The sequence below is a fragment of the Geotrypetes seraphini genome, chromosome 1 (genome assembly GCF_902459505.1).
Source record: "Geotrypetes seraphini chromosome 1, aGeoSer1.1, whole genome shotgun sequence".
In the NCBI taxonomy this organism is placed as follows: Eukaryota; Metazoa; Chordata; class Amphibia; order Gymnophiona; family Dermophiidae; genus Geotrypetes; species Geotrypetes seraphini.
The window spans coordinates 254,774,587-254,792,491 of NC_047084.1; the positions used below are offsets into that span (position 1 = coordinate 254,774,587).

General features: G+C 44.5%; 1 protein-coding gene across 11 annotated transcripts in view; it reads right to left on the minus strand.

Moving 5' to 3' along the window:
• Nucleotides 1-237: 237 nt before the first annotated feature.
• The window catches only part of JAKMIP1 (janus kinase and microtubule interacting protein 1), a 341,711-nt gene continuing 324,043 nt past the window's right edge, over nucleotides 238-17,905 (minus strand). For 9 of the 11 annotated variants that reach the window (XM_033949625.1, XM_033949576.1, XM_033949596.1 and 6 more), the window contains 2 exons: nucleotides 11,023-11,067; nucleotides 238-725 (listed from right to left, as the gene is read on the minus strand). In XM_033949625.1, the coding sequence (XP_033805516.1) occupies nucleotides 687-725; nucleotides 11,023-11,067 (84 nt within the window). In that variant the 3' untranslated portion in view covers nucleotides 238-686. Of the gene's footprint in view, nucleotides 726-11,022; nucleotides 11,099-17,905 lie in introns of all 11 variants that reach the window. The other 2 variants (XM_033949605.1, XM_033949615.1) reach the window with 2 other exon arrangements.

Sequence of the window (17,905 nt, forward strand, 5' to 3'; positions counted from 1 at the left end):
GTGTTTTTATCAGAGGCTGCTGTGGTAAAAACTCTGATGTTTATAGGATTCCTATGAGCATCAGAGGTTTTATTTCAGCGATCTGTGATAAAAAAAAACAACAACAACAACCTAATGCAGCTTAATAAAAGGGAGCCAATATTTGTAATATTATCTCAAGTATCAAAATGTGTACTGGTTTCCATTTAATACAATCTACTGTATTGTAGCTTTTTCTCCACAAATATACCATGAAAGTGAATTGATAACATTTATGTTACTTTATTTTTTTAAAGAAACATTTTAAAAAACATTTATTAAATTAGCTTTTGTAAAATGTAAATCACATGTGGTAAATGCATGCAGAATGGAGGAAAAGATTTTGGTTTATAACAAAAGTAGTTTGGTGGATTGTAGTTCACATAACAGCCAGTTAATTGCACTTGATTTGTTTTTGTTTTGTTTTCAATGTCTTAATTTTTTTTTTAAATTCTAGGTCTTTTCAGCATTTTCGCAGTGCTTTTGAGGAGCTGGTCCTTGTCTGAACATTAAATCATTCCAGTTTGAAACACAATCTTTACAAAAATGTATTTTAATTCACTTCTGTTGCATTGTAAAGAATTATGTAAACTGCTTCATGAGAAAATTCACCAATTTAAAGTGCTCAAATAAATAATAACTTCTTTTGTCCTTCTGTGTTTTTGCACTTAGATTCTGTTGTTCATTCCATGAGCTCTTTTTATATCCTACAGAATGAAGAAAACATATCAAGTGAAAACCAATTATAGGGTATAATTATAGTTACATACAATAATATTTAGCTGACTGATATAGGCAGGCATTAGATATACTCCAATGAATCAAAATGGAGAGGAAGTCGAAGTACAGACCAAACAGGAAGCACAAAACTTAAGACAATGGGTTCCTTTTACAAAGGTGCACTAGTGTTTTTAACGCACACCCTGGATTAGCGCGCGCTAACTGAAAATCTACCGCCTGCTCAAAAGAAGGCGGTAGCGGCTAGCGCACGTGACAATTTAGCACGCGCAATTCCACGCGTTCTCCCCTAGCGCGCCTTTGTAAAAGGAGCCCTATATGTTGTACAATTTTAGAATTTTCATTTTTGTAACAGAGTCGCTAACATTTATCTGTTCATTATGCATGCAAATATTTAGAATACAAGATCTATTATGTGTTACCCAGTATTCAGAAAACAGGTAAAAAACGTATCTATTTGACCTTTATTTGTTAAATAGTTAGGAAGTTATTTTACTTTATGCTGGTGATTTTGTAATTCGTGGGACTATGTCTGTTGCCTTTTTCTGTGATCCGCTTTGAGCCATGTTCAGGTTAGGTGGAATATAAATATCTAGAGTAAATTAGATTATGCAGGTATATGCATGCATACATGTGTAAATGTCAACATTCTGCCTAACTGCTATTCTGCAAATAACTTACATAGCATGTATTTGCAATGGGGGTTTACACATGGATGGAACATGAGGGGGGCTCCCGTTTAAATACAACTTACAGAATTCTGTTAAGTCGGTGGTTCTCGAACCAATACCAGTCTATCTCATGCATATTTATTGTGCATGTCCTGAAAACCCAACTGGCTGGGTGTACCCTAAGGACTGGATTGAGAACCACTGCTGTAAGTTGCATGCATTTCTCCAGCATTTGGACACTAACACACCAGCGTAAGTGCTCATGTCTGTTCGGCACATATATACCCAATTAGGCTAAAATATTCAATAAAATAAAGTAGAACCCTACATTTCTTTAAAGAATAGATTTGATAGTGGTCCACACAGGCATCTAATAAATAAACTGAGTGCCCTCAGTATAGGCCCCAAAGTGATGGACTGGGTCAGGAACTCGTTGAGTGGAAGGCAACAGAGGGTAGTGGTCAATGGAGATCACTCTGAGGAAAGGGATGTTACCAGTGGTGTGCCTCAAGGTTCAGTTCTTGGGTCTGTTCTTTTAAACATTTTTGTAAATGATATTGCTGAAGGGCTATCAGGTAAGATTTGCCTCTTTGCGGATGATACCAAAATCTGCAATACAGTAGACACCCCTGATGGTGTGGAAAACATGAGGAAGGACCTAGTGACGCTTGAGGAATGATGACAGTAGTAGTGTGTCTTTTCCATTTCACTTTTAGCATATGTTCCAGAGGATCCTCCTCCTCTGCCATTTTGTTATTGGTCGGAGTACGTCAAGGCTCAGTCCTGGGACCTCTTCTTTTCTCCATCTACACATCCTCCTTAGCACTCTAATCTCCTCCCATGGCTTCCAGTAGTATCTCTATGCTGACTAGTGCTGCCCGATTCATGATTCGAATCGGTTCACCGATTCACATCGACTGAATCAATTCGAATCGATTTAAAATTTTAAAAAATTGGCTTCCCGATTCGGACCCTCCCCCCTCGCCCCCTAAAGCAGGAGCGGCAGCGCTGCTCTTGCTGGCTGGCCGCTGCCGCACTTGCTTTAGAGGGCAAGGAGGGAGGGTCAGTTGGGAAGTGCTTCTGTCCGGCTTTCCCCCCCCCCGGCGTCCGGTTTCCCACCCTCTCTGCTGCGGTCAGAGGCAGGATCGCGGCAGAGGAAACAGCTCAAAGCAATTTGCAAAGACGCTATAACCGCGATCTTCTGTGCAGGCTGCAACTAGAAGGTAAACGGTGCGGGGAGGCCAGGGGGAAGCCAGATGCCAGGGTGGGAAATCGGACGCCAGGGGGGAAGCCAGACAGTACCACTTCCCGACTGACCCTCCCTCCTCGCCCTCTAAAGCATAATATAGTGCCTGTATTTCCATATGGTTAAGTACTGTTCTACGAGTCAACCTATTCTTTGGGACACACTCAGCCAATCAGGCTTTCAGGCCATGTGCAATGAATGAGATCAATTAGCATGTGCTACCTCTGTTCTATGAACATAATAACATAAGAATTGCTGCTGCTGGGTCAGACCAGTGGTCCATCCTGCCCAGCAGTCCGTTCACGCGGTGGCCCTCAGGTCAAAGACCAGTGCTCTAAATGGGTCCAGCCTCACCTGCGTACATTCCAGTTTAGCAGGAACTTGTCCAACTTTGTCTTGAAACCCTGGAGGGTGCAAATCTTTTTCATGCTTATTCATTGTGGGTATCCTGAAATCCTGAAAGGCTGAGTGTGTTCCAAAGACTAGGTTGAGAACCACTGCCCTAGAGATTTGCATCTGCTTTTTCTACAAATACTTCTCCCTTCCCTAGGGTTACCATATTTGTGAAGACAAAAAAGAGGACTCATAGCCTCACATGGCTGGCATAATCCCTCCCCTAGGCAGTTGCCAGCTGTGTACAGTCAGGGCCATAGCAAGCTATAATTGCACCCTGTGCAACTTACCTTCCATGGTGCCCCCCATTCCCTTCTTGTGCTGCGCCCATGATATATCAGACTTTCAGTTGCGAGTTTTGTATTTTATTCAAAATTAAAAATGCAATTTTTTTCTACCTTTGTTGTCTAGCCATTTAATTTTTCTAATCATGTTGGGCCCAATCTCTGCTTTCTGTTTTCCTTAGTATTCTCTTAACTCTCATGTCAGGGTTTTGTGTTCATTTGCATTTTTCTCTCTCCTCCTGTTTTCTTCATCATCTCCTCTCAACATCCATCTTTAACATTGTTTATTTTTCCTTTCAGCATTCTTCAATTTATTTTTCTCCCTCTCTTCATTCATTCTTACTCTACAGTCTTCAATTTCCCTCTTTTCCTGTCTACCTAAAGGTTTGTATCTACTTCGCTCACACCACACTTCTCATTCACCTTCCTCTTATTCCCCAGTCTTTCATTAACCCTATCCTCTACCACTTTCCATCCAGCATTTCCTTCTCTCTCTCCCCCCCCCCCACTCCATCCAGAGTGCCACCCCTCTCTTGGGTCTCCCCTCACTACCATCCACCATATCCCCTCTATCTCTCCCTACCCTTCCATCTAGCATGTCCCTTTTCTCCTCATCCTTTCATCCAGCATCTTCTTTCCCTCCCCATCTTTCATTTATCACAAAAGTGATGTGCCTAAAAAATATTCAATAATTCTACATTCCATTGATTAAAAAAAAAACAAATACACAAAGGAAAACTTGATTTCTACAGCAGCCACCAAGGCCCGAGGAGAGGAGGAAAGAAAAGAGGCCAGCCAGGACCCATCGGGAGGGAGGAGAGGAGTCCTGACAGAACAGAAGCCTTCTTTAAATTTAAATCAAAAAGAGCCAAGCCCAAGGCCAGCCTACTTTAGGCCATGACACCAATAATGCTTCTTGACATTCATTCCTACCAGAACACCTGGCCTGTATCAAATATGCAGATCACAGATAACTCCTGTGCAAAAACTAAAAGTCCTAATATACACAAATAAAATCCTAAGATGCTAGAATCCGCACGCAGTACAACACCAGAGAAATAGAAACAAATGCATTCCTTCCTGAGCAGTGCAAAAATATAGACAGAAATGATAAATTCACAAAACTAACATATTTCAATCATTAAATTGAAAATAAAGTCATTTTCCTACCTTTGTTGTCTAGTGATTTTATTTTTCTAATCTTTTCCCAGTCTCTGGTTGCACTTCCTTCTGGCTGTGCTTTCAACTCTGTTTCCAGGGCCTTCTTATCCATTTGCTGTTCTTCTCTCCTTCACTTTCTTATCTACATCCATCTTTGGCATTAACTTTTAATATTCAGCTTTCTTCAATTTTTCTGTTCCCTCTCAAATTTATCAACTTTTCCATATCTTCCCTTCCCATCTATCCATGCAAACTACCTACTTTATAGGCAAATCTCACTCCTGCATTTTCAAGGGATATCTTGAAAACCTGACTGGCTAGGAATCCCCTAGGACAGGTTTAAGAACCACTGCTCTAAACCATTGCGTGTGCTGACAGAAACAGCCTAAACCTAAAAATGCTTCTGTTTTGTTTATTTTTATTTCTGACCTTTCTATAACCCACTTTAAGCAGATTTGTTTCTTCTGGAAAGTGCAGACTATAAATGCAAAATTAAATACCACCACTAGAGGACAGCATAACATACAAATTCAAGAAGTTCTTTATGCAGTATATATGACACCTCCAATCTGAACATAATCTTTTTCATTTCTATTATGAACTTTACCTCCTCAGACTCATATTCATACAACTACACACTTTCTATGTGCATGATAATCATTCTAAAGATAATTGTTTTAATTCAAACTTCCACCCCATATCTGTTATTTGCCTATTAGATTGCAAGATCCAAGAACCAGGGACTGTCTACAGTCTATTGTATGTGTCTGTAAAGCAAACCTAGTACTACTACTTCTACTATTAACATAACATACATGGATACACAGGGAGAATAAAAATTAATGACACAATTGTTAGATAGCAAAGTTATTGAGCAATTAAATTCTGTGAAGCCTGGGCAGCCCTTATCTCAGTGGCTCTTGCAACAGCCCAGCCTGCCCTATTAAAAGCCTTGCCGCGAAGGATGTCTGTAATGAGTATGCAAGAGGTAAATTAGCATACACTGAAGATCCCCACCTAGGGTTGCCAGATTTTACTTAAGTAAAAGTTTAATATTTTTACTTACAAAGAAGTAAGTACAGGATAATATTTGTTACTTTTACCGAAGTAATAATTTTGTTAATTTTTACTACTTTTACCTAGTTACATTTGGGGCTTCTTTTACAAAGCCGCGCTAGCGGTTTTAACGCTCGCACTGGATTTGCCTGCTCCAACGGAGGCGGTAGTGGCTAGCGTGTGCTATTCTGCGCATTAAGGCCCTGATTCTCCAAAAGTGCGTCCCGATTTTAGGCAGCTGTAGACGTCCTACAGCTGTCTAATCAGCCAATCGGGATGCACGTTTTTTTAAAAAAAATGCTCCCCAGGCAGGCCTGAAGGCGCCTCCGGGAGCCTAGGGAGACCCGCAAGATGCCTAAGCTCGCCTACAGGCCTTAGGCGAACTTAGGCGGCCCTACGCGTCTCCCTAGTAGAGGAAGAGACGCTTAAAATGTAGGCCAGCAAAATGCTGGTCTACATTGTAAGTAGACGCGGCCGCTATACTGATCACGGCAAGGGATCTCCCTGCTGCAATAAAGTATAGCGGCCGCGGCCGCCTGTCCCATCACCGACAGGAGGATGCCTAACTCCTCCTGTCGGAACCCCGAACCCCGGAACCCCCTCCCCCCCCAAACTCGTAATCGCCGACAGGAGGATGCCCAACTCCTCCTGTCGGAACCCCGGAACCCCCTCCCCCCCAAACTCGTAATCGCCGACAGGAGGATGCCCAACTCCTCCTGCCGGAAAGCCCAACGACCCCCCGCCCCAACTAATCTCCCTCCCCCAACTAACCTTTCAATGTTGGTCAGCTGGACGGGTCTTGCTGCCGTCCAGCCGACGGGTCTGCCTCGTGGAAATGAGACGGCACGCCCCTTCCCGGCCCATCCCCGCTAAATCTAAGGCCTGATTGGCCCAGGCTGTAGAAGCCTGGACCAATCAGGCCTTAGGCATAGCGGGTCCGCCCATCCCCACTAATCCTGAGCTGGCTTCTTTCAAGCACTCTTTATCCCCGATTTATGCTGTGAGGTTTATGTAAACATTGCTGGATCTTTTTGCTTTTGTTTTGAATGAGATATGTTTTGTTAGTTGCTGCAGAGGGAAGGCACAAGGGGATGGGCGAGAGGGGAGGAAAGATGCTGCACATGTGGGGGAGAGAAAGAATTGGGGGTGGAGGAGAGGAAGGGAGATATACTTCTCCCAACGTATTCGCTGTGATAGGGGATTAACAGACCCGCAAATATAGAAAATCCGCAAAAAACTTTTTCATATGTTATTCGCTGTTTTCTATTAAAAACCATTGTGAATATGGTGAAACCATGAATAACATGGTGGGAGACCTGGCCTGTTCCTGATGGAGAGGCAAAACACGGTGATTAAAGTGCTAGGAATCAGCGATTTTCTTTCTATATGCTTGGAATCAGCGATTTCTCTATGCAAACTAATGTAATTGGGGGGGGGGGGAGGGAGGAGCCAGCAAGCTAAAAACCATGAATAATCGAAACCACGAATGCTTAAAACCGTGAACACGGAGGGAGAAGTGTATGATTATTGTACCCCCAAAATAAGACCTAGTGTGTTTTTCTGGGCCCAAAATTAATATAAGTTCCTCAAGTGATAAAGTAAGAAATCAAGTTTCATTAAATGAAAACACATTGCTAATTAAAGCATGCTATAGGTCAGGGGTCTCAAAGTCCCTCCTTGAGGGCCGCAATCCAGTCGGGTTTTCAGGATTTCCCCAATGAATATGCATTGAAAGCAGTGTATGCACATAGATCTCATGCATATTCATTGGGGAAATCATGAAAACCCGACTGGATTGCGGCCCTCAAGGAGGGCTATAGATGGTCTTAAGTAGGGTTACCAGCAGTGTTCCCGCTAAGCTGCGCTGGCGTACGCTGGCGCACAAAATATTACATCGCAGCGCACAAGTTTCTCGTCACAGCGCACACACGCGTCGCAAAGGTAAGGGGAGGCTGGGGGAGGAATCGGACGTCGGGGTGGGGGTGCGAGGGTTCACGGTCCTCTGTTCTCCCTAGAGTGCGGCTCGTCTAGAGCAGTGGTGCCCAACCTGCTTCCCTTCCCTTCTCACTGCTGCCATCGGGGATCAGGCCGACACCGTGTCTTTGATCTCCCTGCTTCTCTTCCCTGCTGGGCTGACCAACTCTCGTGGCGGCCCGACGTCAATTCTGACGTCAAGAGGACGTTCTGGCTAGCCAATCGCTGCCTGGCTGCCCGGAACGTCCTTTCCGACGTTAGAATTGACGTCGGGCGGCGAGAGTTGATAGGCCCTGTGCAGAAGAGAAGCAGGGAGATTTCGGCCTGTTCCCGATTGCGGCAGCAGCAGCCTATTCCGCGGCGGTGGTGGCATGGGGGAGGTAGGAAGGAAGGAAGAAAGAAAGAAAGAAGGTGGGGTGGGGGGGACAGGGAGCCAGAAAAAAAAAGCAAAAAATGGGGCACGGAGGAAGGAAGGAAGAAAGAAAGAAGGGGGGGGGGACAGGGAACCAGAAACAAAGCAAAAAAATGGGGCATAGAATCAGAGAAAGACAGACAGAGAAAGAAAGAAAAAGTTGGGGGAGGGAATGAGGTCTGGAGGAGAGGAAGCATACAGGAGGCTGAAAGAAGGGAAGAAATATTGGATGCACAGTCAGAAGAATAAAGTGCAACCAGATGAAATTACCAAACAAAGGTAGGAAAATGATTTTATTTTTAATTTAGTGATCAAAATGTGTCTGAATTTATATATGCTGTCTATATTTTGCACTATGGCCCCCTTTTACTAAATTGCAATAGTGTTTTTTAGCGCAGGGAGCCTATGAGCGTCGAGAGCAGCGCTGGGCATTTAGCACAGTTCCCTGCGCTAAAAACTGCTATTGTGGTTTAATATGTAAGGTGGTTTAAAAAATGTTTAAAAAATGTAAGGTAATGCACCTAGGCAAAAAAAATCCACACAGAACTTACACACTAAATGGTGAAACCTTGTCCAGGACCACGGTGGAACGTGATTTAGGAGTGATCATTAGCGACGATATGAAGGCTGCCAATCAAGTAGAGAAGGCATCGTCCAAGGCAAGACAAATGATGGGCTGTATCCGTAGAGGTTTTGTCAGCAGAAAACCTGAAGTCATAATGCCGCTGTACAGATCCATGGTGAGACCTCATCTCGAGTATTGTGTTCAATTCTGGAGACCACACTACCGAAAAGATGTGTTGAGAATTGAGTCGGTTCAGCGAATGGCTACCAGGATGGTTTTGGGGCTCAGGGAACTCACGTATGAAGAAAGGTTAAAAAAACTGCGGATGTACTCACTGGAGGAGCGAAGAGAGAGAGGGGACATGATTGAGACCTTTAAGTATATTACTGGGCGTATAGAGGTGAAAGATGATATCTTCAGTCTTATAGGGCCCTCAGTAACCAGAGGTCACTCGCTGAAAATCAGGGGAGGGAAATTTCAGGGTGATGCGAGGAAGTACTTCTTCACTGAAAGGGTGGTAGATCATTGGAACGAGCTGCCTCAGAGGGTGATTGAGGCCAGCAGCGTGTTAGATTTCAAGAGAAAATGGGATATTCATGTGGGATCTCTGAGAGAGTAGGAGTCAGGGGGTGGGTCATTGGTATGGGCAGACTCGATGGGCTGTAGCCCTTTTCTGCCGTCAATTTCTATGTTTCTATGTTTCTAATAAAAAGGATGGGGGGTATATTTGTCTATTTTTGTATGGTTGTTACTGAGGTGACAATGCATAGAGTCATCTGCCTTGACTTCTTTGAAAAAAACCCAGAATAGGAATGATAATTAACATTTTCTCAGCATATAGTGTGCTTTGTGTTTTTTAATTTTATTTTTGGTAGATCATTTTGACTTGGTCATTTTAAAGTAGCTCGCAAGCCCAAAAAGTTTGGGCATCTCTGAGCTAGAGCGTTGAAACTGTGTATTTCTATTTTATCCCCCCTTTTACAAAACTGTGGAGCGTTTTTTAGCGCCAGCCGTGGTGGTAGCAGCTCTGATGCTCAGAATTCTATGAGCGTCAGGGCTGTTACCACCGTGGCTAAAATCCACAGTACAGTTTTGTAAAAGGGGGAGGGGTTAGTTTGTGATGACATATTCCATACTAGGCGAAGGTGTTTTCTGTGTTCTGTGTGTTTGAAAGACATGGTTTTCATTAGCAGTTCCAATACTCTGGATCCTTTCACTATTTTGGTTGTATACAAATGATTGTAGATATGGATTTTTTCTACACCAAATGTTTTTACTCTGATTCTATGTGTTTGAACTGCTTTCTGTATATTTCTCATAATATTCAATAAAATTATTGAACTAAAAAAAAAAAAGACATGGTTTTCTGTTAGGATTGACAATGTAGGATTGATCTGTGCTGGTCTGGCTTGTTTAGTTTTACAATGGGTGTATTGATGTACTGCTCACTGCAATATGTAAGATGCTGCCTTTTCCTAGGTACTCATGTGTGACGTGTGGTTTGTTACTAAAAATCATGTTTTTCTTACAGATGGGGGGGGTGCCAAAAAATGATGGGCCCCGGATGTTACATATGCTAGGTACGCCACTGTATGTAAAGATACCAGAAAGCTGGCGTAGCAAAAACTTCTAAGTTTTGAGTATTTAACCCTCCCACAATCTCACGGGCACTCGTTTCAAGTTTATTGAGATTTTGATTTAAACGCAATATCAAATATTTTCAATGCGTATAACAAAAATAAATTTGGGGAAATAAATAAAACCATTTGAACCAGTGTTCCCGCTAAGCTGCGCTGGCGTGCGCTGGCGCACAAAATATTACATCGCAGCGCACACGTTTCTCGTCACAGCGCACGATCGGAAGAGGCGTACGGCAGATGGCAGGGCGGCGAGAGGAGAATCGGGCGAGTTGGCTCATAACTTGCTGGCGCCCGATATTTTTGGCTCACGGTGAAAAAAGTTTGCTCACAACACCCGCCCGCTTAGAGGGAGCACTGGTTACCAGATGTCTGGATTTACCTAGACACGTCCTCTTTCTAGAGGACTGTCCAGGTGTCTGGGTTTTGAAAGCCATTGAGCTCGGAAGGTAGGGGTTGTGTGGGGCGTGGAAGTGGAGAGTGGAACGGGGCAGGGCTCTGGGTGGAACAGGGTGAGACCACACATCCTTTTTCTTTAGGACAAAATCTGGTAACCCTAGTCAAGAGAGAATTATGGGAAACCGATGTAAAATAGTTAGAAACAATAAAACATTAAGGGGGAGAGTTATCCTCATGGGCTACCATTAAGACGGGTTATTTTAGAACATGATCCTATGTTATGCAATGAGGGCCTGTGCTATAACAGTATTACTTGAGGTAAAATAACCCTTCTTAACAGTAGCCCACACTGATAATTGCTCCTCTAAATTCTAATTTCTTCTTTCTGAAAGGTTGCTTAGAATATTTTCAGATTTTTAATATTTTCTATCTGATTAGTTTCAAGAGGGCAAGAAAATGAATACCAACCATTTGTCTCGGTTCAACAGGATCATCAAGGCCACAGAATGAATGCTAGTGAGAAAAACAAAAATAGGAACAAAAACTATAAAGCAAGATCAAAATAAAACAAGAAAAAAAAAGAAAAGGAGAAGAGATAAGAGATGGGCAACATGGAATGCAGTGTCATTATTGCATATCATAAAATTGTAGTATTGCATTAGCATTTGTCAGACAGCAGCAAATGACAGAGGACCAATATCACCGAATGCACAGTCTGATAATTTTTTAAAAAAATGCAGCCAACACTCCTACAGGATTATATTACAACAAGTGAGAAGTTAGATAGAGCACGTCAACCCTGGGAGAAACAATCTTTTATTTCTATAAACTCAAAATAAATACAGAAACACATGAATAAGAACATATGTATAAAAAGTCCTATAAACGCAATGTCCTTGTATTGAAAGGATTCAATTGATGACACGACACGGTCTGTGTTTCGGCCCCCAGATGGAGGCCTGCCTCAGGGGTGCGTCTAATGGTCCACTAGGTGTCATTCCGATGCTGGGAAAACAAACTAAAATAATCTTTTGAAATACTGTAAGCATATGCAATGCTCGTGAAAAAGCCCAAAAGACTCAAGCAACAGGGTATACAAAGGTCTCCCGTTTATAGGACTTTTTATTCATGTGTTTCTGTATTTATTTTGAGTTCATAGAAATAAAAGAGTGTGTGTCCCAAGGTTGACGTGTTCTATCCCTTTCCCCACTTGTTCTTTATTTGTTGGTTTTTACGTGGGATTTCTGTTCCCTTTACTTTGTTTTATATTGCAACACACCAGGAAGCCCACTGGCAGGGGTGGACTTGCACTAATCTGGACCCTCAGGCAATAAGGGTCATGGGCTCCTAACCACCTATCATAAGTGAATAAATTAGGTGGAAGCGAGTGGAGATTAGACCCTTTATTGCTATGGGCTCTCAGGCACTGCCCTGTTGTTCCAATGGTCATTCCACCCCTGCCCTCTGGTTATCTTAAAAAAAATCAATGAATGGACTCCAGTCAGCCAACATGCTGAATACATGAAATTCTCTGTTATCACACTCCCAAATCTCTGGATAAAAGTAATTTCCTGTGTCCTCTTTCTCTTGTTATTAATTCAGATTAAAATCGCTTTCAGCATGAGATTAACTGCTTCCTCTCTGACCCCCCTCTCACATTCCTGCTGCAAAAGTGCACACGCTCTGTCAGAATATCTAAAATTTCTAGGATACAGCAGGACACCATTCACCTTAGAAGACAAAGAAGTGATTCTAATGTATGTATTTCATGAATAGCTGAGTTCCCTTTTGGTGTACTCTAGAATTTCTTTGAGGTTAGAAAATATGTTTGCACTTAATAACCACTTCATCATGACCGTATCATTACAGAAGCACAGTGATTTAGGTGAAGGGCCCAATAGGGGTCTACTCTTCTCTAACGGCACCAACCTTAATGGCTGCTAGCAATTGTAAACTATATTCTTTTTTCAGATGACTCCAGAGATCCTCACTGGCCAAACAGATAAAGACACACCTCGTTGGAAGAGCACCTTCGGTAGCAGGGGCTGCTATAGTAAACACAGCCTTGCCTACCCCTCCTCCTCTTCCACCTATCCCCCTCCACCTCTGTGCCACACATAGCACACTATCCTTTGAACAGGTTAGGTCTTGCTGGTCTCAGTAAATGGAGGAACTGAGCTCAGATTTAAATGTGATTATAAGATGTTCTAGAACAGGGGTGTCCAACCTGAGGCCCGAGGGCTGCATGCGGCCCAGTGAAGTATTTTGTGTGGCCCCGGTCGAGGGCGATACAGTGTTTTCCTCTGCTGCCCCCGGGTGTTTACCGTCTTGCCGGCTCCCTCCCCTGTCTTGCTGCAGTATTTGCACATTTGTGCGGCCCCAGCAAAAAATTTTTCGGACAATGCGGCCCAGGGAAGCCAAAAGGTTGGACACCCCTGTTCTAGAAGCTTATCACTCTGGCTGCATGAGTTTAGTTGGATACCATTGTTCATTAACATAAAAACTAAGATACCCCTTGCCTCTGGAAACATTCTGTCACACTAATAATATATTCTAGCTAATGTTGTCTTAGAAATACATCCCCTGGCATAATTGTTCTCATCTCAGTAGACTGATTCAAACAGCATCAACGGATGATTGCATGGTTTCTATTTTCCTTTGGCAAGTCTGACACATGTACACATTCTCACAAATTATCACATTGGGCTTTAATTGTCTTTAAAAACTCATCACAAGCTACAATTTCTTTTTCTGATCTGAACCTCAGACATTAACAGAATAATGAGAACTAAAGTAGAATACACAAACTGGAAAACTGCAGGAGATCGTTTTTCAGAAGGACTTGGAATATAAGAAATGTAGGAGGGATAGGGGCGGGGTAATTTATCAGCTCAAATCCATGTTCTTCCCCCCCCTGAAAATCCCTTTGTGATTTTAAAACCAAATTTCCCAGAGTGAGCGGGGAAAGACAGATGTGTGCATACACAGACTAGACACCACGTTTTACATGAGAAAAAAAGAGAGATAGAAGACTGCAAACAAATTCAGGTACAATATACTCTCAGCTCCAGTAAACATGGTTGCCACCTAGAGATTGCACCTAACATTTTACAAACTAGGCTGAAAAAAGGATGGAAGGCTTTCAAAGGAATATGCATAGCAAAAATGTGTTTCACCCATTAGAAGATTAGTTATTAATGGGTCAGTACGCTCACAGTACACTTGTAAGAATTTTTTAGGAGGGCTGGCACAGAAAACAAGAAGCTACTCCCCTCTCCGCTCCCCCTCCAAGATGCCCTTGGAAAAAACCCATTAATATATGCAGCTAAGCCAAGGTCTGCTCTCCCGCACACTCCTGAGGCTTTTTGCTTTTATATATGATGGCATGACCCCTAGAAGTAGTACCATGAGGCCACTGCTAGGAGTTGAAGACACTATTTTGAACCTGGCATCTTTAGGGATAGGAGCAGCCTGGGTTTGCTTATGCTTGGCACACCCTGGACCATTAAGAAGGCCTTAATTTAGGTCCAGGAGGCCTACAGAGGAGTTGGGAGTTCTCACGAGAAAGAGTGAGATATTTGTCAGGAGGTGTTTCGCTTGGCTGTATACAATAATGTTTCTTGGGGCCTGGGGATATTTTTGGTTGAGGAGGAAAGGGAGCAGCTTTTATCCCATGCCAGCCTCTTTAAGATGGCACCCAGTAGCATTGGACCATGTACTAATGGCCTAATGCTCCTTGGCAGGAAAGGAGAAATTAGATTCTTACCTGCTAATTTTCTTTCTGTTAGCTTGTAGACCGGTATAGTCCTTACGAATGGGTTATATGCCTCACTGCTACCAGCAGGTGGAGACTGAGCACAAACTTGTTTATCAGGCTAGAATCTGCCCAGCAACTCAATCTGCCGAATAGCCAAGCAACTTAGGAAAGACTTCAACTGAAAACAGTATAAGAATCCGAACAGGAGTGGAAAAAACAACAAATACTTATAAGCTACTGTTGGAACATGTGTAGAACTTAATCCTGGTATAGAAAACATCCCCACAGCTCACCAGCTAAGCCATAGCTGCTGTTCTTACTTCTACCCGGCCCTAGAACAATTCTAGAACCCGCAGAAAAAACAAAATCTGTAAGCGAGCAAAACAAAAACCCGCAATCACCGCACAAAGACAAACAGAGTGGGGGACTATACCAGTCTACAAGCTAACAGAAAGAAAATTAGCAGATAAGAACCTAATTTCTGCTTCTGTATTGCTTATATACTGGCACAGTCCTTACGAATGGGATGTAGCAAAACAGTACCCATTAAGGGTAGGACCCCTGGAGGGCCAACAGCAGAACACGTTCACCGAATACTGCGTCCCAACGCGCTTGAACATCCACCCAGTAGTGTCTTACAAAGGAACGCAGAGAAGACCAAACTGCAGCCTTGCAAATATCCACTAGAGGCACCAGAGAAGATTCAGCCCAAGAAGCTGCCTGACCCCTAGTGGAATGAGCCTTAAGAAATTCTGGAACAGGCTTCTTCTTCAGAAGATAAGCGGAAGCAATACTCTCTTTGATCCAGCACACAATAGTAGCCTTAGAAGTGCCATCCCTCTTATAAGGACCCGCTAGAAGGACAAAGACATGATCTGATTTCCTGATCTCCTGGGTCCTCTGCACATAAGAGCAAAGGACCCGACTGACATCCAACTTGTGCAGCTGTCTCTGCTCGGAAGAACCCTCCCGGCTACCCAACACCTGAAGGACCACTGCCTGACTGACATGAAAAGGAGAAACTACTTTGGCAGAAAGGAAGGATCAGGCCTCAAGACAACCCGCTCCCTAGAAAACTCCAAAAAGGGAGCCCTACAAGAGAAAGCCTGCAGCTCAGTAACACATCTAGCTGAAGTAATAGTCACCAAGAAGACCGCTTTAAGAGTAAGGTCCTTCAAAGAGCAGTCACCAAATGGTTCAAAAGGAGGGCGCACTAGAACTGACAGAACCAGATTCAGATCCCAAGATGGAACAGAGGGTCGTACAGGAAGCTTGAACAACTTGGCCGCCCGCAAGAAGTGAATCAAATCAGGAATGGTAGTCAAACGCTGACCTTTCAATAACCCCTGAAAGGCTGACAAGGCCACAAGCAGAACCCGGAGATAAGACCAAGTCAGTCCCATATCCGGGCCATCCTGCAAGAACTCTAAGATGTTAGGCAGGAAAATGCAAAAAGAGACCACTCCATGCGCATCACATCACTCCTCAAATAGATGCCAAACCTTCACATAAGCCCGAGAGGTGGAAAGCCTCTGGGACTCCAAGAGAGTTGAGATCACTTTATCTGAATACCGCTTCTTACCTAGGCGACCTCTTTCAAGAGCCAAGCCATAAGACAAAAGGGACCCGGATAGAACATTGGAATGGGACCCTGAGTTAAAAGGTCATCCAAGAGAAGCAAAAGAAGAGGATCCACCACCAGATGCCTCACCAGATCTGCGTACCACTGTCTTCGAGGCCAATCCAGACCCACCAGAACCACGAGGCCCGGATGGCGAATTATGCGGAGAAGAACTCTGCCCACTAATGGCCACAGAGAGAACACATACAACAGCCCCTCCATTGGACATGGTTGAACCTCGGCCTGACCATCTCTGCGACGACTGAAAAAGCGGGGTGTTTTGGCAATGACATTTGTGGCCATCAAGTCCATGAGGGGCTGACCCCAAGACTGCACTATCAACTGAAAAGCCACCGGGCTGAGACACCACTCTCCGGGATCTAGCACGTGATGACTGAGGAAGTCGCTTGAACATTCTCCACTCCGGCTATGTGGGAAACTGATATTTCTTGAAGGTGCGACTCTGCCCAGACCTTGAGCAGAGTTGCCTCCTGTGCCACCAAAGTGCTCCTGGTGCCGTGGCATTGTCCGACAGAACTCTGACTGACTTGCCCAACAGAAAGGACTAGAAGGCTAGCAACACCAGATGGATGGCTCTGGTCTCCAAGACACTGAACAACCAAGAAGCCTCCTCCGTGGACCAGGTGCCCTGAGCTGAGTGACCTAGACACTGAGCTCCCCAAAAGAGAAGATTGGCATCCGTGAGCAGTACTGTCCACTGCTGCTGATCCAGACTTGCCCCTTGTACATGATGGAGGGTCTGAAGCCACCAACGAGGACTGCCCCGAGCGAAGCCTTGAAGTGGAACAGAATGATACAGACTGTGCCTCTGAGGAGAACACCTCCGAAGAAGAGCATACTGAAGAGGACGCATGTGGGCCCATGACCACCTCACTACATCGAGGGAAGCTGCCATCGACCCCAAGATTTGGAGGAAATCCTGCGATAGAGGACACCGGGTCGCCATAAGCATGCGAATCTGAGATTGCAATTTGCTTACCCGGGCCTCCGGAAGGAAGACCTTCCCCAAGGAGGTGTCAAACAGCACGCCTAGATACTCCAGGCACTGAGAGGGAGACAGCCGGCTCTTGGCAAGGTTGACCACCCATTCCAGCAACTGCAAAAACTCCACCACCTGAGCTGTGACCTGGGTACGCTCTTGTAACGACTATGCTCGAATCAACCAGTCGTCCAGGTAGGGATGAACTAGAATGCCGCCGCAATCACCACCATCACCTTGGTGAACATCCGCGGAGGCTTGGCCAGACCAAAGGGAAGTGCACGGATCTGATAATGTTGCCCCAAGATCGCCAAGCGCAGGAAGCGATGATGGGAGGCCCAAATAGGAATGTGCAAGTTGGCCTCAATCAGATCTAGAGAGATCAGAAACTCCCCCGGCTGAATCGCCAGAATCACAGACCACAGAGTTTCCACGCGGAAGGAAGGCACGTGAAGAGCCCTGTTGACCCCCTTCAAATTTAGGATGGTCCGAAAGGTCCTTTCTTTCTTTGGCACCATAAAGTAAATCAAGTACTAAACCTGTGCCCCACTCCCGCGGGGGAAATGAAACCACTGCGTGGAGATTCAACAATCTTTGAAGGGTCTGGTGAAAGGCCTGCTGCTTCCACGCTGCTGCTTCCTGCGAGGGAGAAATGAGACAACGATCTGGCAAGGAACGGGCAAACTCCAGAGCATAACCATCCCAAAACACCTCCAGAACCCACTGATCGGACGTGATGTCTGCCCACTTTAGATAAAAATCCCGCAGCCGGGCACCCACCAGAACCAAGACGGGCGCCGGCAAGAAGTCACTGGACATGACAGGCAGCAGGGGACCCGGCAGGGGCGCTACTCGCACCCCGGCGGGTCCCATGAAAAGACTGCATGCGCTGGAAGAACTTGCCTCTAGAGAGCCCAGGGGACTGAAAAGAGGCAGCCCCTTGACCAGGGCATAAATGGTGGAAATCACGCCC